Source organism: Plectropomus leopardus, chromosome 22 (genome assembly GCF_026936395.1).
Source record: "Plectropomus leopardus strain MGB_pleo_1.0 chromosome 22, ASM2693639v1, whole genome shotgun sequence".
Lineage (NCBI taxonomy): Eukaryota > Metazoa > Chordata > Actinopteri > Perciformes > Serranidae > Plectropomus > Plectropomus leopardus.
The window spans coordinates 18,818,095-18,841,402 of NC_142197.1; the positions used below are offsets into that span (position 1 = coordinate 18,818,095).

At 40.1% G+C, this 23,308-nt stretch overlaps 5 protein-coding genes across 7 annotated transcripts in view; 3 read left to right on the plus strand and 2 right to left on the minus strand.

Annotated features, from left to right (window-relative positions):
- Positions 1-3,726, plus strand: part of strip2 (striatin interacting protein 2) — a 43,905-nt gene extending 40,179 nt beyond the window's left edge. For all 3 annotated transcript variants that reach the window (XM_042511718.2, XM_042511720.2, XM_042511719.2), the window contains one exon: positions 1,102-3,726. In XM_042511718.2, coding sequence (XP_042367652.1) covers positions 1,102-1,352 — 251 coding nt within the window. In that variant the 3' untranslated portion in view covers positions 1,353-3,726. The remainder of the gene's footprint in view (positions 1-1,101) is intronic.
- A 154-nt stretch (positions 3,727-3,880) lies between these two features.
- On the minus strand, positions 3,881-6,001 carry morn2 (MORN repeat containing 2). Its single transcript, XM_042511391.2, has 6 exons — positions 5,783-6,001; positions 5,643-5,675; positions 5,513-5,563; positions 4,939-5,042; positions 4,701-4,837; positions 3,881-4,443 (listed from the first exon to the last, which is right to left on the minus strand). Exons 1-6 carry the CDS (start codon positions 5,787-5,789, stop codon positions 4,341-4,343), a joined length of 435 nt encoding a protein of 144 aa, XP_042367325.2. The 5' UTR covers positions 5,790-6,001; the 3' UTR covers positions 3,881-4,340.
- A 709-nt stretch (positions 6,002-6,710) lies between these two features.
- dhx57 (DEAH (Asp-Glu-Ala-Asp/His) box polypeptide 57) lies at positions 6,711-20,173 on the plus strand. The gene is made up of 24 exons (XM_042511598.2): positions 6,711-6,930; positions 7,062-7,253; positions 8,249-8,533; positions 8,665-8,868; positions 10,122-11,011; positions 11,318-11,502; positions 11,609-11,730; positions 12,349-12,544; positions 12,680-12,804; positions 12,978-13,111; positions 13,233-13,287; positions 13,409-13,623; positions 13,728-13,844; positions 13,952-14,048; positions 14,622-14,795; positions 14,970-15,170; positions 15,444-15,720; positions 15,888-15,983; positions 16,084-16,167; positions 17,194-17,331; positions 17,432-17,506; positions 17,602-17,736; positions 17,823-18,023; positions 19,164-20,173. Exons 2-24 carry the CDS (start codon positions 7,066-7,068, stop codon positions 19,305-19,307), a joined length of 4,338 nt encoding a protein of 1,445 aa, XP_042367532.2. The 5' UTR covers positions 6,711-6,930; positions 7,062-7,065; the 3' UTR covers positions 19,308-20,173.
- Positions 20,174-20,301: 128 nt separating this feature from the next.
- On the plus strand, positions 20,302-21,957 carry smkr1 (small lysine rich protein 1). The gene is made up of 3 exons (XM_088072447.1): positions 20,302-20,441; positions 20,601-20,652; positions 20,959-21,957. The coding sequence occupies exons 2-3, from the start codon at positions 20,650-20,652 to the stop codon at positions 21,217-21,219; spliced, it is 264 nt and encodes an 87-aa protein (XP_087928573.1). The 5' UTR covers positions 20,302-20,441; positions 20,601-20,649; the 3' UTR covers positions 21,220-21,957.
- On the minus strand, positions 21,456-23,286 carry stmp1 (short transmembrane mitochondrial protein 1). Its single transcript, XM_088072448.1, has 3 exons — positions 23,127-23,286; positions 22,778-22,831; positions 21,456-22,052 (listed from the first exon to the last, which is right to left on the minus strand). Exons 1-3 carry the CDS (start codon positions 23,139-23,141, stop codon positions 21,981-21,983), a joined length of 141 nt encoding a protein of 46 aa, XP_087928574.1. The 5' UTR covers positions 23,142-23,286; the 3' UTR covers positions 21,456-21,980.
- Between the last annotated feature and the right edge of the window lie 22 nt (positions 23,287-23,308).

A 23,308-nucleotide genomic window follows, 5' to 3' on the forward strand; every position in this document is an offset into this window, starting at 1 on the left:
ATAGAGTGCTTCTCATAATACTCGAATACGCTACAGAAACAAGAACAATGTCAATTAAAATCAGTAAAACCATACAGAATAAATAAAATCACAATAAATAAAAGCAAGACAGACAAGCAAGAAATATGCATAAATCAAACATTAGAATAAATCCACATTAGAATTAATTAGAATTTTTAGCCATTCATACAGGCAATAACTTCTAGTATAGGATGTTCACAATCTAACAATGAGGAAATAACCAAGGAAGGAATAAAGGGTAAAAAATTAAACAATAAATACATAAATATTTAATAGTCTGTTTGTATAAAAAGAAACATGAGTACACAAAGGGAAACAAACAGGGAAAATACGTTTTTACACCATTATTGTGATCATTTGAAAAAACAAAGGAAAGATGGTTTCTTTTCAAACAGCTCAGTTAGTACAGATGGGACGCTCTTCATTGTTACAGCCCTAATACATGATTAATGGGGTTAAGCGTATTATATTATCAAAAAATGATTAAGTGCGCATTTAATTAATAATTAAAAAGAATATTTTCTCTCATTCTCCTTGACACAGCTCAGTTTGACCTCTTAGATATTCATAAACGAAATAGTCATGGAGGTTATTAGTCCCAGCAGTCCTCCTTTACTCTCACACAGAGCGGATTAACTGAACAGAGGCCGCAGTATAAAGAATACTTCCACCCAAAGGCGCTAATAAAATCTTATTGTGTACTTAACGGTGTACACGTGTGTTTATGTACCCATCTGTATGTACAGTATGTACTGCGCCTGTGTGTGTGAAATACAATGCTTTAACAGCCACTGGCGAACAGCCTGGGTTGTGTTGCCATGGAAACAGAGAAAGGGGGACTTTTCAGGGTCACCGTCCCTCACGGGAGAGCAAGTGATCTGTCACCGGGAGTGTTAGAGAGAGATGGATAGAAGGAAAAACAGGGAGAGAAAAAGGTAGGCAAATAAAAAGAAGGAAAAAGGATTAATAATCAAAACAGGTGTGTGTATTGTGTCATCACAAAAGGGAAATGCAAACTTATATTAAAAGAAGGGTCTTTGAGATTGATTACACATGTCCTCCTCTCTCCTCTTATCCCAGATATCGATGCACGGCCTTGGGACTTCCAGGCGGAGGAGTGCGCCCTGCGGGAGAGCATCGAAAAGTTCAACAGCCGTCGCTACGACAAGAACAAGAACGGGGACTTCACGCCAGTGGACAACTGCCTGCAGAGCGTGCTGGGCCAGCGCGTGGAGCTGCCCGAGGACTTCCACTACAGTTACGAGATGTGGCTGGAGAGAGAGGTCTTCTCCCAGCCCATCCAGTGGGAGGGGCTGCTGCAGAATCCGTGATGGAGGGGAGGGTGGAGAGAGTGGGGTGGGGGAGAATGTGGCGGTGGAGAGGCCACACAAAAGCCTGTCGGAGTGGTTTTAGGGCGTGTTCTCATTACAAAAATGAAGTCCAAGGAGGCAGAGGAATGGGGGTTACACTTCTCATCAGTGGTGGAGGGATGGGGGAGGGTGGAGAGGAGGAAGCTGGAGCCTCCTCCCAGGCTATTTAGTGATGGGAGAAGATAGAGGGTAAAATGGAGCAAATTTGACAAACGAATGGAGCTTCCTGCTGTGAGCTTGGCACAAACAAATGCCACACACACACACAAACACACTCGACGCTAACATGTGCCTATGACTACTGTGAACACACATGGACGTGACGGGCAAGAACATAGGTAGCAGTTAATAAGAAAACGGTGTAGCAGGAGACTGTTTCGGCCAGTTATACTGCCCCCCGAAAAATACCTTCATCACTTTGTCAAATTTTTATGTCCCCGTTTTTAAAATGTTGGTGCTTTTTTGACTCCTTAGTGATGTTTTCTTATTTATTTGTATCAATGTGTGTGGATAAATGGTTTCTGATAGTTTTTTTTAATTAAGATGTAAATTTACATGATTCCTAATTCGTCATATCTTTTTTTTTCTTTCTTTTTTCAATTTCAACACAAAGCCTACTGTAGGTTTGGGGTTGTAGTTTGTGGGGGATGGATTTGTGAGCTTTTCTTATGTATTTTCTAGGGGGGAAAAGCGGCCTTTCAGAGCAAGCCACAGGGTCATTTTGATAGTCCAAATGTAGAAATGGAAACTATTTCCACTAATGGCACAGTGATCTTACATTACAATAATATGTCAGAGGAAAAAAAGAAATATACCAGCTCTAAGTTTATGAATTTGTTTGTACAGGTAAAAAGTATATATGTGCAGAAAGAACGTGAATGAAAATGGGCAGATGTGTGGAGGACGGATTGGAGTAAAAAACAATTAAGGGTCATCTGGAAGTGACCTATTTGTTACTTCCTGTAACCTACGTGTACAGAGTCCTTGCTATTCCCGGTATCTTAAACTTCAGCAACTTTTCAATTTCAAATCCAAAAATCACAAAACCAAATCTGTAACTACTGATGTCACCCAGAATTTCTTCATGTTCACATATGAAATCTAAGTGCTGACTTCCCTGAGCTTCTCTGTGGAGCCATCCTGAGCCAACTGAACCTCAGCAATGATTAGAATAATTCACAATTTTGACTCCCTGCTTCAACCCGCTGACTTCCCCTCTCTATCTGCCCAATAAACAGCACAATCCATTAAACACTGAGCTCCTCGGTGGTGGCCTTGGTGAGCACTTTGCCACCCTCGCTGGAAGAACAGAACACAGCTGTCACAAAAATGGTGCTGTTTTTATTTGTCTTCACCGTACTTATCGCTCCTTTAACTACCTAAGCAGGGCTCTAGACTTTTAGAGCCTTGGAGTGTTTCCTGGAAATGTCTGAAACTGAAGCACAAACATGAGCACAGAAAACAAAAAGCATGGTCACCTTTATTTCATATCGGTCTCTCTGGAGCAGTCATTTATTAACTCTGTATAGAACAATAATTTTGAACACTCAGTCTTGTGCTTCTCTGTGGAAATGTGCATGGCCACTGTTTTGTTTTGAGTCACATTTAAATATTTGGAATGGCTGTTTAGGTCCAATGATGTTTCCAGCACAATTAGAAGTGTTTTTTTTTTCCTGTTCAGGAAGGTGAAATATTTAAAAAATAATATTGTATATTTAATAGATTCTCAGGTTTATGGAGATAATACATTGCAAAAGTTTTAAAAGCTTCCACGCCATCATCTAGCTCACTACCTGTGGTGATGAATACACAGTTATCATCACATTCTTGTGTGAAAATAACACTCAAAGCACTAAACATTTACTGCACAGGCTGCATATTCTCACAACACAATAACTCATCATGAGTTTGGATTTATGTCAGCGACATTTCAAACTTCAGATGTATTTTTTGTATCTTGTGCCAAATTTGAGTGCCATTTTTCTATTTTTATTTCATTGTTGTCACCTCCATGATCATGTGTATGGTTTTCATTCAAGTCACCACTGAAAAGTTTGCAATACAAAAAATGTTATTTTTTACCTGGAAACTGTACAATCAATGAAAAATAGCTGTTTCTTGTATGCGGTACAGTATTTTACCAGAAGTGTTTAGCATTGTATGGGTCTTACTACAGTATATATGTGTTTTGTTACACACATTTCCATATCTGTATAGTCTAGATAAATACTCAAAATTGAATTTGTTCAGGGGTATGTGCAATGACAGATCCATAGAGGCATTATTCAATAGAAGTACAATATCAGAATTATTAAACAATGTTGAACAGTTGGGATTCTTTGTGAAGTAATTGCTTATTAGCCAAGGGAGTCTTGCAGGGTGACTGGAGAGGCTGGTTCACACACAAAGCTGTGTAAACACACATCAACACTGAAGGTCAAACTGACCACACACTCACATCACATCACACATTTCCTCGGGCTAATGTTCCAACAGTCCGGGCACAGCTGTTGTGGTTGGGGACGTGAGCGTATGCCGCTCTGTGATTGGCTGGTGGTGGAATGATGTAAAAATGCCCTATATTCATCCTTTACCCTGATGGAGTCAAGATGTGGAAATAATTAGGGGTTTTGTTCAGTTTTTTTTTTTTCCGAGGGGTGAGTGATGCTTATTTTTCAAAGTTTAAAAAAAAAGTGTTCGTGAATTTATTTTAGTTTGCTTTGAAGTGTAGCTTATAATGCACCTTTCTTGTCGCAGCTACATTTTAAGCAGAAAAAAGGGACTGAAAAAAGAATCCCAGTGTGACATTTTCTGAGTAAAAGGAAACTTACAAAAAGTAGACTCTTGCTTTTTAGATGATGAGTATTTTTTTAAAAATAGAGTTTGATTTCAGTGTAGAATATATCATACTGTATTTTATAAATAGCAATACAATAATCCTCGTTTTGCCTAAATGTTGTGCTGCATTTTCAGGCCCAGCGCTGCTTTGCCGTGGAACTCCCCCGTCCAAACTAGTCCCTGTGCGTTAGTGAATGCCCCGTCTCCCTCCAACCTAGAACACCAGTTAAGTAATAGAGAATGTTACATTTGATTTTATTGAATGGTAAAAAAGTAAAACAAAATGACATATTGAATTAAATGTTTTATCCAACTTTGAAACTACCTATATATCCAACATTTGGAAGTGACACTAAAGCATCTATTAATGCACATAAAGTGTAATTATTTGGAAACTCCGAGGGGACATGGCTCTTTTCAGAAAACATTAAAGCAATTAAACAAATTGCCAAAAATTGGTTGCTTTTTTACCTGTTCATGTGAAAGTGCCCTTTGTAAGTAGAGCCATCTGGGAACGTATATGTGCCCATGCCGTGATACATGTTGTCTTTAAATTCTCCTACATAGAGCGCTCCAGAGGGATGCTGCAGGGTCCCTCTGCCATGCATCTGAGAGGGGGAGAGCAAACATGTATGACTAACCACAGAGCAGATCCAGACATTAGTAAAAGGCATCAGAAGAAGTAAGCACACACACAGTAAATACATACTTTGTCTTCAGACCACTCTCCAGTATATATAATTCCACCAGCTGAGGTGTGTTTACCAGCGCCGCTCCTCATCATCACCCCTGATGCAGAGCTGCACTCCCCCTCTGTAGAGAGCAGAGCAGAAGTTTACACAGACCTACAAGGCAGTAATAAATATATATTGGGGAGGACACACCCCCCTTAATATGACCCTGCCTAATCCTTTACATTGACAGTTATTCATTATTATTACTAATTAGAAAGTTCTGGGGTTTTTTTTGGCTTAGGGGAGGGACATTTGACTTTAAGTGGTTGTAATATTTATTTATTTTAATACCTTCAGAACCCCAAAACCTACGAGTGGGTTTTAAGGACATGTTAACATGAAATGTAACTTGTTGTTTTCCAACACTGGTAGACAGTAGTATTATTGCATATTTGTATTGTATTGTATACTGGATAGTTGTACTTCCTTCTGATAAATATCATACTGGTAATACAGTAGGAAGTGAGGGGGCGGGGGGCACTAGCAGTGTTGCCTCCATGGCTACGGCCCTGCAACTGTGGTGTAAGGTATAAAGCAGTTATCACTCACCATATTTGTCCCCATTTGGAAAAATGTAGGACACCGTTATGGGTCTCTCCCCTGTAAACACATAAGACATTTACCTCAAACACCTTATCTGTCACTTTCACAATCTGCAGTATGAAACGTTTATATTTACCTTGCGTTTTCAAAGAATCGCTTTCCTTATCGTCTGTAAGTGAAAAGGATACAGAATTAGACAGCAGATAGAAAAACACAGAAGGAGCTGTGTGTGTGCACTGGGTGTAAGAAACCCTCACAATCACATTCACACCCCACCAGACATCCGTGACAGCTTCACCCAGCCGGCAGATGGTCGCCTGAACCGGCAGGAAACGCTGTGAACCGGCTGAATTATTGAATGTGAAATGCAAGAAAACTCTATTAAAAAGTTGAGAACATGAGCCAAGCAAACTATACGCTGTAAATATTCACTGAATCGCCCTAAAATTATCACTCCTGGCTAACTTAAATTTAGCTCACTGTGTTGCAGGTAGCTCGACGCAAACTGCAGTTGCCATGGTTACGAGGCTTTGCGCAGTCCTGACGTTCGCTTTTAGAAAACGTTTTTGTTTTTTAAAACATTCATGACAAACGTTACTCTTTTCATAAAAATAACAGTTTGGCCTAATTCATAACAACCTAGCGGTGTTATTTAAATTAAACATTTATATTTAGTACCTCAAAGTTACCGGACACCGGAAAAGGAAGTTTGAACTCCGAGTTTCGACCAATGAAAGTGGTGCAAGCTACCGGTGGTCGGAACAGCCTAAGGTATGTAAATACTTGTTACAAAAGTTAAGTTTTTTGAGTTCGTTTGTACTTTTATCACTCAATATATAGTTCCATATATTTATCGAACTCTTTAGCATCTACACCTCTCGACTTAACCAGTGAGAAAGCCTCTCTCTGCTAGCGTTAGCTTGTTAAATAAATCAGAAGTGCACTTGCTAGCGGTTAGCTTGTTAGCTAGCTGAAGCTGGGTACACTTACTGACCGACTGTTAAGCCACACGACAGCATGTTATTGATAAGGAGCAAAATTTTGTTGCTATATAACTTGCGAAAGAAACACGTTGTCACACAGCCAGGCGTAGAGTTAAGTTAAATGCTCGTCGCCGTGGTTGTAAGTCTGCATGCCCCATTTGATTGCATAATTGTAGCCACCAGCGCTGTGTGTGTCAGCCACCATCTCATTGCTCGCACTTGAACTGAAGTGCCACAACGAGCCACCCCACAGCTATGTGCGACAATGTGCTGCAGTGGATGTACAGTAGCTGCCTGCTCTGCCCGAGTCCGCAACTAGCAGCTCTCTCTGGTGTATCCAGGATTATTGTTTACTCCCAGAGCTGAGAGAATTTATCACTGTATGCATTTTGTGTCTCTCTTCACAGATTGGTTGCTGTTATGAAAGGACGCTGATTAAACGTGAGTATACTTTGGGATCATAGCTGTGTATTTTAAGTGATCTGTAATATGCTGGTGATGATTGTTTGAATCTAGACTGTTTAAACTGTTTTTTTTTTCTGCGATGTAACTGTTCATGTGTGCTTTTACAGAGAAATGAATGCAAGGAGAAGAGGTGGGAAGCCAAACAGAGGAGGGGGGAGATTTAACAAGTCAAAGGGAGGTGGAGGTGGAGGTGGTGGGGGAGGAGGAGGAGGAGGAGGTGGAAGTAGGAAAGGAGGAGCTGGATGCTGGGATGACGGTGATGATTTCAGCCTTGATTTCGGACCCTCTCGACCCAGCAAGTAAGCATCTACTTATTTCTTTTTAAAAACACAATATTTCACGTAATTTGATAACAGAAATAAATAAATAAATAAATAAATAGCAGAGATAAATAAATAAATAAATAGCAGAGATAAATGTGAGCAAATCACAGACCCTAAAGGAATGGAAAACAAAAAGCAGCATTGCATGTCGGCATACACATTACAAAGAAAGACATTATGCAGGGATCTCAGAGTTTAAATAAATTTCCCAGATTGAGGAGCACATATCTAAATCAGAGTAGCAAAATACCCTGAAGAAAGCTTTAGACATTCATGAGGGTACTGGAAGGATGCCAGTCTACAGCACAATGCTCCCTGCGCTTTAGGTCTGGTGTGCAATTTGGAGGGCAGTTTAAATAAAGGCGGCCACAATTTATTGAAAACTCTCTCAATCCCCTTTAAGACTGAGTTGAAGCTCTATATTGGCAAAAAAAAAAGTCGCCATATCACGGATAGTAGTACGTCATTAGGTCTGTGCTTACTTTGTTGAAATAAACTGCTTCTTCTTGGTAATAGGAGAAGTTTGTTCGAAAGTTTTTGTTGGACACTTGTCAAATAGAACCCGTCACCCGAATGAGTCAGCAGACCAGGATTCATTTAGATTTCCTTATCAAAAATAGAGTTCCTGTTCAACTTAATCCCAGACTCCCCAAAACTCAGTCTCAAGGTCCATTTCACACACACCTGTAATTCTGTCAATGTTGTATGTGTTTAGCGACTGAAATCCTCCATTAAAGTGTGATTAGAAATTTTAATTACGGTGAAATAGTAAGAAAATGAATTAGTAGCAGAGATTATTGGCTGTTCTGTCTGATTTGTAGAAAGCTGCAGCCGGTGCGTATTTATAATGAAGAAATTAATTATCAGATTTCTTTTTTTTTCACACTTAGCTCATTTCCTGCTGATTTTCTCTGTTACCCACATCTCTCTTGTTTCTCTTTCTCTCTCTGCTCACCTTGCTTTGCCTCCAGAGCTGGCAGAGGACGAGGCAGCCGTGGTGGGGGCAGGGATGGAGGTCGAGGAAGGGGAGGCAGAGATCGGGACAGGGACAGCAGAGGCAGTGGGAAAAGCAGCAGCAAAGATCTCCCAAGGTCCCTGGCGAGGACGACACGGCCAAGCCCAAAGACGGGTGACGACATCAGGCCGGAGATGAGCTCCATGCCCTTGCAGAGGATCTTCATGACTAATGAAAACCAAGAACAACTCAAGGAGCTGCTGCGGAATCTGCAGTCGCAGGACTTTGATGAGCCATATGAGTGAGTACATCTATCAAGTGTACATAAAATATTCCAGACTCCTTTATTCTGCATGAAGAGACTAATTGGAATGCTAGAAAATGTTTCAATTAAGCTTTTCCACATGAGCTCATGAATCCACTCTGCCTCAGTGAATCTGGTTCAGATTATTCTGGGGGAGAAGAAAATGAGGAGGAATTTGATGAGTTGGACCACCGTGAGGAAGGCCAGTTTTGGGCCACTCATGACGAGCCTGTTGAGGGGGCAGAGAGCCCAGCATATGACACAGAGTCTGAAGATGAACGGCCCACTCCTGAACCTGTCATCTCTTTATTTGCCATTGGAAAACTCTGCAGGTGATGTACAGATTTTCTTTTTTGACATTTTGGTGTTGACATTTATACTGCGTTTGATCCAGTGGTGTAATGTAAGAAAGTAATTATACTTTGTTACAATACCGAAGCATTTTTTGGAGTATCTATACTTTCAACTTTCCTATATTTCTTTCAACTTCCACTGTTACTCTACTACATTTCCGTATTCAAATGTTTACTTTTACTCTGATGCATTTTCGTTACCTTGTTACTACACAATAAAATTGTGAGGTTTGGTGAATTAGTGGTTTTAGCTTTCAAGTTAGATCATAGATTAATCATGTAAAGCCACATGCAAACATGTGCTCTCAAAGCCGGACCAGAGCTCAAAAGTTTTCTTTAAATCTTTTAGTTTTGAGGAAAACCTCATTTTACGCCCCATTTTTAAGATGGTGTACATGTTAGGAATAAATAAACATCATAATCTTAAGGATTTCGCTTTCTTTTTTATTAATAGGATTTACTTGTACTTTTACTTTCGATACTTAATTACATGTAATATCATAAAATTACTTTTGATACTGATGTTCAGTAAATAACAGAAATAACAGATAATTTACTCAAGTAAAATTCTAATAGGTGAACTTTCCCTTTCAAACTTGAGTGAATTGGCTTGATTTCTTTCAAAAACACGGGAGGAGGGCAATGAGCAACAAAAGAAGAAATGACTCAGAAAATAGCAAGAAATTAGTAAAAAGTTGAGAAAATTACCTGAAAATGAGTAAAAGTAAAAGAAAAGAAAATGACCTGGACAGTGCTGTAAAAAATTACAATAATTTTGTAAAATATTTTAAATATGTACTTATGATAATTCTTAATAAAGTTATTCTGTGTTGTTTCTTTTTCCCCTAGACATTTTCCCTAACTTTTGAAAAGGAATTTTCAAAATCTACTAATTTCTTGCAATTTGTGGAAAAATGTTTTTTCTAAGATGCTCATTGCCCTTTTCCCATGTTTTTAAAATAAATCATACCATTTTGCTCAGGGTTCAAAGGTTTGAATACTTATGAAAGGCATCTGAAAGCAGCACAAAACAAGTGATGTTGCTCCAGCTTTCAATGGGTTAACTATTAACTAAGTCCTTTTCTGGTAAGATATCCGTACTTAGTTACTTAAGTGTGGCTTTCAGGTACTTCATTGACCACTGATTTGATCTAAAGCCAGTGTTTTTGCTGCTTTGCTATCCTGAACTTAAAAATGTTATCCTCTTTTTTTCTCATGTCTCCTATATATAGGTATGGGTTTGACAGGGAGCGTGGCAAGCAGGCGTTGGAGTCTGGTGGCGGGGAATTCGGGGCCACTTTGGAGCAGCTCCTCCAGCAGGTTTTCAGCGAGTGCTACGGCCAGAAAGCAATTTGCCCTGATGGCCTGGAAGGGGTGCCGATGGATGAGTGTCTGAGCCAGCGGCAGGAGGAAGCTCTGGCTCTGTGTGCCATTTACGGTGAGCGCTTCAGCGAGCGCATTGCCAACGCAGTCTGGACAGTAACCCTCGACCTCTCATTTATCTCTGAAAATTCTGCAGAGAATAGCAGGCAAGGCGGGAATCGAGGGGATGGTGGTGCCGTTAACACCCGTGATGTCTGCCGGTTCTTCATGAAAGGTCAAGGCTGCCGGTTTGGGGACAAATGCAAGTTTAAGCACCAGCTCCCCACTAAAGACAGATCTGGGGCTGGCTCCCCTGACCCCAACAGCCCGAGCCAGCCTGGCATCAGCAGTTTTGCTCCTCATGAGTATGAACTAGAGATCCGTTTCCCCAAAGGAAATCGTTACCCGTTTCAGGCACCTATTGTTGCCTTCAGCACCACTGACGAGTCTTTCGGGGCCGCAGGGAGGCTCAGCGTGACTGAGAGACTGTACGGAGAAGCGTTGACTGCAGCGACGAGTAACCAGCCTGTTGTTTACACTCTTATCACCTTATGTGAGGACGAAACCACCATGAAGAGACTGCTGGCTGTCAGTCATCACAAATACAGCACGCCGCCGCCTGTTGTGGCGCCTCCTCCACCCTCTCATGCTATGCCAAAGACTAAGAGTGTGAGGAGCAATACTTCTGAGGAAAGTAGGAGTAGTAATCATACCAGCAGCAGAAGGAATGCTTCATCTACCAACCAGAAACCCATAGATCGTGAGTCATTATTTACATTATCTTATCGTCTCTATTTTAACCACATTCTTATTTTAAAAACATTGTTTTTTTTGCAGACTTTTAAGTAACTTCTTGCTGGTTGCTCTACTTTCTTTTATGCTATTATTTTTTATGACTTTTTTAAAATCTGTTTTATTTATGCTAATACTTTTTATCCTGGAAGCACTTTGAGATTTGTTCCAAATGTTAAATGCATTACAAATCATATCCATTTTTATAATTATTCACGTCCTTAGTACTGTTTTTATGTGTATATGAGATGAAATCTGAGCTTTGTCTTTGAAGTGAAAGAGGTGGGAGAGACGGAGTCACTGGATGAGAAGGACGAAGACGACGAGGACGAGGCTGTTCCAGTCGAGAGCGAGAGTTATGTCAATCTGAGGAAGAAGATGGTGAACAAGCACAACTTGAAAATAGACAACCTGCTGAAAGAAAATGCCAAACTGTGCCGGGAGTTTAAGAAGAAACAGGTAAAAGAAGATTGATCTTTTTACATTCTTGTTTCCATCACATTCTCTCCAACATGATGCATGTAAATGAATGGATTGCTCCTCTTTCATCCCTCTGTTTGAACAGTCATCCGGGCGGTTCAGGTCCATGTTGGAGCAGAGGAGGAAGCTGCCGGCTTGGCAAGAAAAAGAAAACATCCTCGACCTGTTGGACCAGTGCCAGGTGCTGGTTGTCAGCGGGATGACTGGGTAGGTAACATAGAGCTCATGTAGGACATTATATTTATACAAACATGATTTGGTTATAGATGAGGGTGAATGGAAAATTTGAAGTGGCTTCATTTATTGACTGTGGTGCTACACTCTTGTCCCCCTTGTTCTTTCCTGCTATGTGGTTATCAAGTGACCAAATCCACATTTTGTACCCTGTTGGTATGAAGATACTTAAAATGTGGCTTTATTTAAATTATTTTTAATAACTGTCACTTTTCTCCCATGTTGTATTGTTCAAAACAACTAAGTAAAAATACATTCTTAAAACCCAATAAAAATGCAGGAAGAAAGAAAATAATAATATTAATGCTTTAAGAAATAAAGCAAATATAAAGGGACAGTTCACCCCACAATAGAAAATAAATATTTTTCCTTATACATGTTATGCTATTTGTCTAGATTGTTTCGGAGGGAGCTGCAGGGTGTTGGAGATACCGGCCTTTGTGATGTCTGCCTTCTCTCCAGTATAATGGAATTAGATATCCCTCGTCTTGTGATGATGCCACATGCCAAAAAAAATGTGTTAGGAAAACTCAACAGCAACGTCTCTTTACAGAAATCATAAAGTGGTTGCTTTCTGTTACTTGTGTGCAGGTGTGGTAAGACCACTCAGATCCCTCAGTTCATTCTGGACGCCTCATTAGACGGTCCAGCAGAGCAAGTAGTCAACATCATCTGTACTCAGCCACGCCGCATCTCTGCCATCTCTGTGGCCCAGAGAGTGGCACAGGAGCGTGCAGAGTGTCTGGGAAACTCAGTGGGCTACCAGATCCGCCTGGAGAGTGTTAGGGTATGAGCACATTTTACATAGTCACCTTGTATGCTGGATTTTAAGCTTTCAGGTTTTACAGCTCATATTCAGCATGTTTCTTTAGCTTGCTGCCAAGCTTGTCGTTTCTTATCACCGAATCCTCTCTTCTGTCAGACTTCTGCCACCAGACTGCTGTACTGCACCACAGGCGTGCTGCTGAGGAGACTGGAGGGTGAGGCAGACCTCAAAGGCGTCACGCACGTCATTGTGGATGAGGTGCACGAGCGAACAGAGGAGAGGTGAGATTATGACTCACATATGGTGCAGAAAGTGTGCATTCATGCTCTTTTTTATTGCATTTTGAGCTGTCAGTTTATAGCATAATAAGGTAAATACATTTTTACAAATTTCTTCTGGTGTAGCTGGTTTCTTTGTCACTGTCTGCCTCTCTCTTCCAACATGTCTTTGTTAGTGACTTCCTGCTGTTGGTATTAAAAGACCTGATTATGCAGAGGCCAGACCTGAAGATCATTTTAATGAGTGCCACACTTAATGCCAACCTCTTCTCTGACTATTTTTACAACTGCCCAACTGTCCACATACCAGGTAATTAGCCCCTTTTCCTGTTAAGTGTCTCAGACATGAGAGGTTACATGTTCCACTCAGACACCTCATTCCATGGATTTTTTTTTCTTCCTCTCTACTCAGTGAATTTCTCTCATTTCAGGCCGCACTTTTCCCGTCGACCAGTTTTTTCTTGAAGATGCTATCGCTAAAACTCGGTAAATACATCCTCCTTCACCCAGATAATTAGATCAAATTCTGCTGATAAATATTTGTCTTATTAAATTTGTAAGTATGTAGTTAAATCACTGTCAATTCGATTTTAATTTATCTCCCCAGTTATGTCATTGAGGATGGCAGCCCCTACATGCGCTCAGGGAAACAGAGTCAGTCTTCCACAAGTGGCCGAGGGACCAAGGCAGAGCCAAGGGACATGGTGGACGACTTGGGCGATGACATGTGGAACTTCATGTCTTTCTGTAAGAAGGACTTTGTCAAAGACTCCATTCCAGACCAGCAGCTCAGCCTGCAGGATCTCACATTCAGATACAAAGGTGCGTTAAGAACAAGTGTTTTAAACTGAACTAATCTGTTTTATGTGTTCAAATAATGTGTTGCTGCCTGTAAATGCCTATTTTTTCTTTTGCTGTGGATGCAGATGCTAAGAAGTCTGTGCTGAAGACCATCGCTGCAATGGACCTGGACAAGATCAACATGGACCTGGTGGAGAGCCTGCTGGAGTGGATTGTAGATGGAAAACACGACTACCCTCCAGGTGAGAATCACCCGCGTTCACTCTAGTCAAGCTGAATTCAAAACTCGTTTGAGGATTCTGTGTAGACTTTAATTACGTTGGCGTAATCGTTGGGTTTTTGTATCCAGGTGCAGTGCTTGTTTTCATGCCAGGCCTGGCTGAGATCAAAATGCTGTATGAGCAGCTCAAGTCCAACAGAATGTTCAACAACAGAGGCCCAAACAGGTCTGTGTATGGAGTCGTGTGTGCTTCGAGCAACTTCAATCCCTGTTATTGTTAGTGTACATGAAGGTATACAATTCATGCTCTGCGGTATTTTATTTCTTCCCCTTTCTGTGGCAAATATGAATGTATTGATGCCCTCCATAGACCACAAATTATCTTAGAATCCACGTCGACTATTATGACTATTATGACTATTATGATTAACTATTTTAAGACATAGTGAAGGAAATCAAAAACCTGGTGCACAACAGAAGAAAAAGAAAACATGTTAATCCAGGAGATTTTTGGCTATCATTGAAATTTAAACGGACACACATTTTTTTTATGTATGTCCGATAAAAATCCCAGGAGGAGGTCTCTATCACTTCTTAAAATTTTCACCCAAAAAATCCTGATGCTGTAAATGCATGTGGATAAAATAAGTTGTGGTTTATGTTACAAATCATTTTAGTTTTGTACAAAATGGTTCGTCTGTAATATTGGGATGAAACATTGTTATCAGATGCTCATATTTGGGTGGGTAAACACTCCACTCTTCAAATGCTAACTTGTGGAAAAATTCCTCCTGGTTAGATGCGAGGTGTACCCACTCCACTCAACCTTGTCCAATGAGGAGCAGCAGGCTGTTTTCAGCCGGCCTCCAGAGGGCGTCACAAAGATTATCATCTCCACCAATATCGCAGAGACATCAGTGACCATCGACGACGTGGTTTATGTCATCGACTCTGGCAAAATGAAGGAGAAAAGGTAGCTTTATATTTGACTAAAAGGAACAGGTGTTAAGTTGTATAAGCTGTAAATTTGTGCATTTTCAAGAACGATGGTCATGAATTTTACCACATTTTTGTTGCCACACATAAACATGCAGTAGTTTTACAATCTGCTCATATTCTCATTCCTTCTTGATTATTATATTTTCAGGTACGATGCCACTAAAAGCATGGAGAGCCTGGAGGACTCGTGGGTTTCTCGTGCCAACGCTCTGCAGAGGAAGGGTCGAGCGGGTCGCGTGGCCTCCGGCGTCTGCTTCCACCTCTTCACCAGCCATTGCTTCCAACACCAGCTGGCTGAGCAACAGCTGCCTGAGATCCAGAGAGTGCCTCTAGAGCAGCTCTGCCTCCGGTACATCCATCTGTTTGCTCTCTGCACGATGCCAACCTGCTTTGTTATCTCTGTTAATGCAAATAATAGAGGTTTATGTATGACATGGGTGTTGGGATTTAGGCTTGGAAATGGAGGTGAAACTGGCTTACCACCTGAAAAAAATGCTTAATACTTATTGGGTTTTAGCTTTTTCCAATAGAGGATCTCCCTGTAACACCATGTCAGATTTTTGGACAGACAAAACCATTATTTCCCCATGCTAGTGTTTAATCCGTCCCCTGTCTGTAACAGAATCAAAATCCTGGACGTGTTTGCCGAGCGGACACTGGAGTCTGTCTTCTCTCGGCTCATCGAGCCCCCGGCAATGGGAAGCTTGGACGCAGCCAAGCAGCGCCTGCGGGACCTTGGAGCTCTAACTGCAGATGAGAAACTGACCCCGCTGGGCTACCACCTGGCCTGCTTGCCCGTCGATGTGCGCATTGGGAAACTCATGCTGTTCGGCGCCATCTTTCGCTGCCTCGACCCAGCGCTCACCATCGCGGCCAGTCTGGCCTTCAAATCACCATTTGTAAGAAACCACGTGCCACTGTTGAGAGACCATATGTGACTCTTTTAAGCATCACAGTGCTGATTTTGTATCCTTAATCAGCTTGTGCTTTCTTTAACAGAAAAGAAACCTCATAATCTTCTCCCTTAGAAACACTTTCTATGTTCGGTCCTCCCTCTGATTTTTAGGTGTCTCCTTGGGATCACCGGGAAGAAGCCAATGAGAGGAAGCTGGCCTTTGCCTTGGCCAGTAGTGACCATTTAGCTTTGTTACAGGCATACAAGGTACTAATATCTTTTTGAAAAAGCTGTATTTTTTTGTGTGCAAATGTTGAGGAACTTTTTCAAATGACTCTGATGTGATGCATTTTCCCCTCTCCTGAAGGGATGGTGCTGTGCTGCAAAGAATGGCAACCAGGCCGGCTTCCTTTACTGCAGAGAGAACTTTCTGTCTTGGCGAGGCTTACAGGTGAGGCAATGCTGTCTGAAGCGCTCTAATCTCCTCCACAAATGTGCAACCAAAAGGAACCTGGGACATCTGGGCAAAATTTAATGAAAACTCAATAAAGGCCTTTTTGAAATAGCACATTCATGAGAATGAGATGGACAAAAGGTCACAGTGATTTTAGTAAGTTTTGCCAAATTTGAAGAAATCCCCTCAGTGTTCGTATATCGCGTTCATGAGAATGGGATGAAGACAGAGGCACCTTCGATCAAGGACTGGGTGGATACTAATACATACTGTATAGGAGATACTTTTTCTTACAGATTGGAACTATATAAATTCAGTGAATTTGGGAAAACTGGATTCAGTATGTATTGCCACACAGGTCAAACTTAATATGAAATAGAGTGCAAACTGAAAATTCCCTTGGTTTGTCGCTACTGATTTTTGAAATGTTCTATAACTTGTTTCACCAAAATAATCTCTTAAGTCTCTGTTTTTACAGAGGAAGGTTTTTTTTTAATGTTTTTATAATCTTATGTCCTTTTTATATATAAATAATTTTTATTTATTTTTAGTTTATTTCTTTATCTAATTTCCCTTTTATTTTATTTGAAATGACTGAATAAAAATGCATGGACAGATATGGCTATTTAAGTGTATATAAATATGTGTAAGTAAGTACATATATGAGGGCATACAGAGAATTGTGGATATACTTGTCCTTTCAGTTTTTTTTGTTTTTTTATGTTAGGCTGATTTGTAATTTTGACTTTTGACTTTTATTTATTTAAATATTTATATTATTTAAAAAAAAAAATATATATATATATATATATATATAAATGAAACCACAAAGAATTTAACAGACATTGTGTCTGTATTTAAAAAAAGAGAGAATTAAAACAGAGAGCGAGACAGACAATGGGACGCATGGATGTACAATCAAAAACACAATGCTCCAGCCATTGCTATCTCTGGCACCAAGGCATACAAAAGGCCAAAAAAAGTTCAGAGTCATACATTTCTTAAAAAATGTGCTCTGTGCAGGAGATGGCCAGTCTGAAGAGACAGTTTGCTGAGCTGCTGTCTGACATTGGCTTCATCAAGGAGGGACTGAGAGCAAGGGTTATAGAGCGCATGTGCTCTAAAGGTACAGATGGTGTTCTGGAGGCGACCGGCCCCGAGGTAACACACACACACACACACACAGTACATTTACAAGTACATTTACAAAAGTATCTGATAATAATATAAATAAATAATAATAAATGTCACTTCTCTCCAGGCTAACTTGAACTCGGATAACATCCGGCTGATGTCCGCCATGCTTTGTGCTGCTCTTTATCCCAATGTGGTCCAGGTATATACGAATTCTCTCTGTCTTGTGTCCATAACTGTCTCGTGCCTGTTCTCTGTACTTGGCTTCACACTCCTGAGTCTGATGCTTTGTTCCAGGTCCGAGCTCCTCAGGGGAATTACAAGATGACCAGCAAAGGAGCGATGAAGATGCCGCCCAAAGCCAACGAGCTCCGCTTCATGACTAAGAACGATGGCTGCGTCCACGTGCACCCGTCGTCTGTCAACTACACAGTGAGATAAAAGAGAAAAGAGACGTGGCGTTGTTTTCGACAGCTAGTTAGAGTGATGAACCCTCTGAGATTTCTTTTGTGATTCAGGTTCGCCACTACAGCAGCCCCTACCTGGTTTACCACGAGAAGGTGAAGACAAGCCGCGTCTTCATCAGGGACTGCAGCATGGTGTCTGTCTACCCACTGGTGCTGTTCGGAGGCGGGCAGGTCAACGTGGAGCTGCACAAGGGAGAGTTTGTCATCTCCCTCGACGATGGGTGGATCCGGTTTGCTGCAGCTTCTCATCAGGTCAGAGATAACAGAGATTTAGTTTAGAATCACATAAAAAAAAGCTGTCAGGAACATATTTGCACATATACCTGAAAGTGTCTTTGCAGTTTGTTTTTTTTGTTTGAAATTTTAGTTACAGATATATTTTGATAAGTAAGCATGGCTCAAACTTTCTGCATTCTGGTCGCATATATTGCCACATAAATATAGTAATAAACATCATAATATTAATAATATTAATATTAATTAAAATTGCATCATACATTCTTTAGGTACTTCTTTAGACTTTTTCGGCACATTTCAAAAAGAATTGCAATTGGACTTTAACACCAGTGACCTGCGACTTCACTTGGACTTGAGCCTTTTGACTTGAAAACACTTGATACTTTCCCCCATGGCTTAAATATTTAGAAAGTATATAGTTTAATAAGTGTGCCACAAATTAATTCATTTATCTTCATTTCCTGAATCAGTTAACGCTAACACGATGAATTCCCAGCAAGTTAATACTTTATTCCCCACATGATCCAGAACCATGACGATGTAAACATGTGACGTAGTGCCAGCTGGAAAAAAGGCTTAGCTACCGTTAACAGCTAAGAACCTTTTTAACAAAACCTGTTTTTACAAATGTATGCAGATTTTAAAAAGCAGGCATGATTTTTCTGTATTTAAATGTCCTGTTTGTAGAACAGTGATGCCAATCTTGCAGTCTGCGATAGAGTGCCAGGTGCCCCCCCCCCTCCTTTTTTTTTTTTACATTCAATGTAAATAAGATGCCAGAGTGCATTGAAAAGTGTCAAAATAGAGGCTGTTTATAAAAAAAAAAAGTGCCAGTAGAGGATGTCCTGCACCCCCCAACAGAGGTCAAGGCTAAACCCAAAATCTCCTCAAATCCTAGAAACACCCCTGCGTACACCTGTTTCATAGTAATGAGTGGAAAGATGAAGCAGAAACAAATCCCATTAGCATGACATAAATCTATGTCATCCATCCAGAAAAAAATCACAAACAATAAACGAAGATTATAAGAATTAAAAATGCAAAAAAAATGCTTTATTAGGCAAACAAAAGTACACAAATGAACTTAGCTTTGTGTTTGTGTGTGTGTGTGTGTGTGTGTGTGTGTGTGTGTGTGTACGTATACGTGTACCCCAGGTGGCTGAGCTGGTGAAGGAGCTGCGCTGGGAGCTGGACCAGCTGCTGGAGGACAAAATCAGGAGCCCGAGCATGGATCTGTGCAGCTGCCCCCGCGGCTCCCGTATCATTCACATGATAGTTCACCTCATCTCTACACAGTAGCTCTGCTACTCAACGCCCACTTCACCCTCAAGTGCTTAAATGCATGACGCTCTGCAGTAAAAATGTCTGCATCACTGCCACAAAGTGAAATTGATAAATTTATTCGGAAAGTCTGGGTTAACGACCCGGAAACTGGGTAAGATTTGTATTGTATCTCTCAGAGACTCATCTACAGGGCAGATATAGAGAAAATGAAGTGAGGTTGAAGTACTGCTGCCACCTGACACTTTATCAGTTTACATGAAAACAAAGCTATTATTGTATTGCTGCACTTGAGGCTTTTTAAAGCAAATTTTGCCTTCCAAGACAAAAAAAGACTATGCAGGTGATCCACAAACCTCCATCATTGTTATTGCTGGATTAATGTGCTTCTCGCTAATTTCACAATTCTTATTTTGACACTTTTGAAATGCGACAACAGAAAAGGTCTTGTTTTTTTAATGCTGTACTTTTACTGCATGTGCAGTAAATTGGTGCACAGTTGATTGATTAACTTGATGTCAGATACACTTTGAATAAGGCGCATTTTTTATTTTGGGTTGTGTGTGTCTTGCTCACAACTGAGAAGTTTCTTGGGTCCATATTGGATTTCTTATTCTCACAGTGACTAAGTTCTTGTTATGGTTGTGGCTATTTATTTGTGTTGCATGACTGAGAGATCCAAGAGCTTCTGCATGGTATTCGGCTGTTTTACACTCACTGAATGTATTTCAATGTTAAGTGATGTCAAAACCACACTTTCACAATGTGAATGCAAGGGCTTTTGAAATCAGGAGAATTTGGTGAAAATTGCCAAAGAATTTAAAAGCTTATTGTCTTAACAAGCGATGAATTCCACTGCACTAAAAATAAAATTGGTAAAGATAGCCAGCTGTTGGCTTTTATTTAAATGATAGCAGATTAAAGTCTCAGCATTAACCTCTGTGCATTTTGCACTTAGCTTCTGTGTTAAATTTGAGACCTAACTGTATCTTGGATGCAACAAAAGAATTTACAGGCTCACAGAGACCAACCCCTTCATTCATGAGCGAGTCTGAACTGTCTCTACGACAACAGGACGTAAACAAACGGGGTATCACTGTCCCTGCTGAAGCCATTCAGTTGCCATCTACAACAGTGCCAAGTTCAGAACTGGTAAGATATATGTATATATTTTTAGTTTGTGACAATTTTTAGTGTTGAAGCTGTTTTAAGAAAGCACTTTGTGTACTATCTAGATGTTATATCATCTTGTTTATCTGGAAAAAGAAGATCAGTTGTAACATTCTTCTGTGTACGCATCTCATTTTACAGATGGATACATAATCTCATCATATTGGAAGTGACCTTGACATCTCTCAACATGGTAATGTATACATAATATTAAAGAGACAGTAGGTACTTTTTGTCACATTTGCTGAAACTCACTAAATCCTGACAGTAGTACATGAGATGGTTATCTGTGAAAAAGAAAAGTTTATTTTCCTCCTCCTAGTGTTCCTAATAGTATTTGCAAGAGTCCACAGAGGTTTCAGCAAATATGACAGTTATTTTTGTAAAAGTGAAGACTGTAGATTTAATAGACTATCGTGGCTATCGAATCTATCTATCTATTCATTATAGTCAAAGTAGACAACCTCCTATGGACTAAACTGCTTGTTTTTCTTCAAAGCCCACCAAATCCAGGAAATCGAGGTCCCAGAGTTCAAGGCCTGCCAAGAAGACTAGGAGTCCAAAAACACCCAAAAAGAGGTCCTCTAGTGCCAAAACCACTAAAACAGAGGTGGACATCCTCAGCCCAGCAGCCATGGAGAATGTCTACTACATTTCCCACAATGCAGTGGACTGTCTGGTGTTCAGAGGCTTTGGGTGGCCAAATTCAAATAAAAAGAAGAAAAAGAAGAAGGGAACAAAACGGAAAAAGAAAAAGTAAATTATAAGTATATTTTTGCCAAACCTAACTTTAGTTTTATGGTTAAAATGTGTTTGTTTTTTTTTGGTTTTTTTTTGCCAATGGCACCATCTGGTGGACTTATTTGTAGTGATACAGCCTAAGTAGAACTAGTCTTGACTAATGGGAGTGTGATGCAGCAAATACATATTTGCTTTTCTGTCTCAAATTCACACAGGAGTGCAAAATTGTGACAGTAAACTTAATAAGGCAATGCATTTCAAATTCATAAACAGCAACTTTATTGTAAACAATGATTCAGCATTTTTTTTTGCACTAATGTCAAAAATTTGGCAGTTACTGATACATTGGAAGCCTCTGAACAAAAGTCTTTTATGGAATACAACAGAATAGCAATTGAGTGCTCTATTAATGTTTAGAGAACATAATATGCAACTACTGTGGAGATTATTAATATAATGTGTAAGTTAAAACACCACAGTGCATCCTAGAAAAGGCCAACAGTGCCATGATACTAGACTTAAAGTGATCCCACTAGTCAGTTATAATATTCTTTAAATCCAGTCTTTGCACAATTTATCTTATAAAAATAGGCTTCATTGTCATTGTCAACATGCCTATAAAACTAAGGGAAGAAACAAATACTGTTACAGGCACTGTTAATATTCTCATATATATTTTACATTATCTGTCCTTTTCCCAAGTGTACAGTCATTGTACCACAACCCTGTAAAATAAATAGTTTCTCTCCAGAGTACATCTGCTGCATGGTCCCGCTTCGCTCACTCTGGGGGCTTCTTCTTGGCCTCGACATCTTTCTTAAAGTCGTCGATTTTCTTGGCTATGTTTGGGACCTAGAAAGTAAACGGTAGTACAGTCAAACAATCAGTTGCACATTTACAGCTGCTCATCATCACTTTTCTTGTGCTGTGTTCAGACTAAGTACTTCTAACTCCTTCTAACACTGACTAAATTTGTTTGCTTTCTTTTGGAAACATGAGAAACCCCCTCCCCAAAAAACAAGCAACTTGGTAAGTTTGATATACTTAGAAAAGATTTTTTTAAGGCTAAGGAAAAATGTCCAAAAAACAATAACTATAATTCTCAACATTAAACATTTGATAATAATTTACAGAATTATATTTTTATTATTATTGTTTTGTCTTTAACTGTTCTTTTATTCATTCAATAACTACATGAAGTTTATGGGTGTATGTGTATCTGTTATTGAGAGGTGTTGGTTCAACTTTGAGATGCTTATGACTAAAAATCCAAACCTCTTCAGCAGTTTCAACAGGAAAACTCAGCATCATAACCTTCATGATGGCACAATTTATTCCAGGACTGTTGTCCTCAACAATTTTAACCACGTATATCAAAGAAAAAGGCGACGTGTGTGCGTCATTACGTCATCGCCCCTGCAACACCTGTTCGGTTACCCCACCCGCAATCGCCAGTTTGCCCGGAGGGGCTTTGGGCGGAGGACATGGCAAAGATGGGTCAGTATGAAAATGAAAAATACATAACTCTCCTTAACTTGTTAAATTCAAATTCTAAACGTCTAAAATAACCAACTTACATCATAGTTTTGAGCCAGGTACATCCCGACAACATTTCCCAAGGTAAATCCGGCCTGGAAAACAAATAAACAGTTGTCATTTAAGGCCAAAATGTATGACTTACTGTTGATGTAACATCTCTTTAGCTTCATGGCAACGTTAATTCAAGTGACTTTTATGAGTTTACATGCTCAACTGCTAATTGTATGGTATGTGACGCCTACTTTTCAGCTTTGTTGACAAACGTGAAAGCAGACATTTTCAAAAGTTTTGACAATTTATGCTAACACATTAGCTAGGCTAGTTTCGCATCTATTAGCATCCTGGTAAAACGTCGATGTCATGCAAAATAACGTCGGTTAAACTCACCAGGAACTGTAGCATGGTAGAATAACGAAGGATCGGTAACAGCAGAGTAAATTCCTGACTTAAAGTCACGCAGTAAAATAAAGGTTAGAGGGAGGAAATCAACCACTTGGCTAACGAAGCTAGTCCGTCATCAGTAATCAATAAGTATGCGCAAGCGCGAGAAAATAGACTCTCGCGTTGTT

Bases quoted from the DNA above. Each gene is read 5' to 3' on its own strand.
- morn2 (XM_042511391.2), bottom strand. The intron at 5,564-5,642 runs GTAAATATAAAC...ATGTGTTTACAG, and splicing joins CGATTCTTTGAAAACGCAAG to GGGAGAGACCCATAACGGTG. The intron at 5,043-5,512 runs GTGAGTGATAAC...TGCTCTCTACAG, and splicing joins TCCAAATGGGGACAAATATG to AGGGGGAGTGCAGCTCTGCA.
- stmp1 (XM_088072448.1), bottom strand. The intron at 22,053-22,777 runs GTAAGTTGGTTA...TTTACTTTCTAG, and splicing joins ACCTGGCTCAAAACTATGAT to GTCCCAAACATAGCCAAGAA.
- dhx57 (XM_042511598.2), top strand. From the start codon at position 7,066: ATGAATGCAAGGAGAAGAGGTGGGAAGCCAAACAGAGGAGGGGGGAGA. The intron at 12,805-12,977 runs GTGAGATTATGA...TGTCTTTGTTAG, and splicing joins CACGAGCGAACAGAGGAGAG to TGACTTCCTGCTGTTGGTAT. The intron at 14,049-14,621 runs GTCTGTGTATGG...CCTCCTGGTTAG, and splicing joins AACAACAGAGGCCCAAACAG to ATGCGAGGTGTACCCACTCC.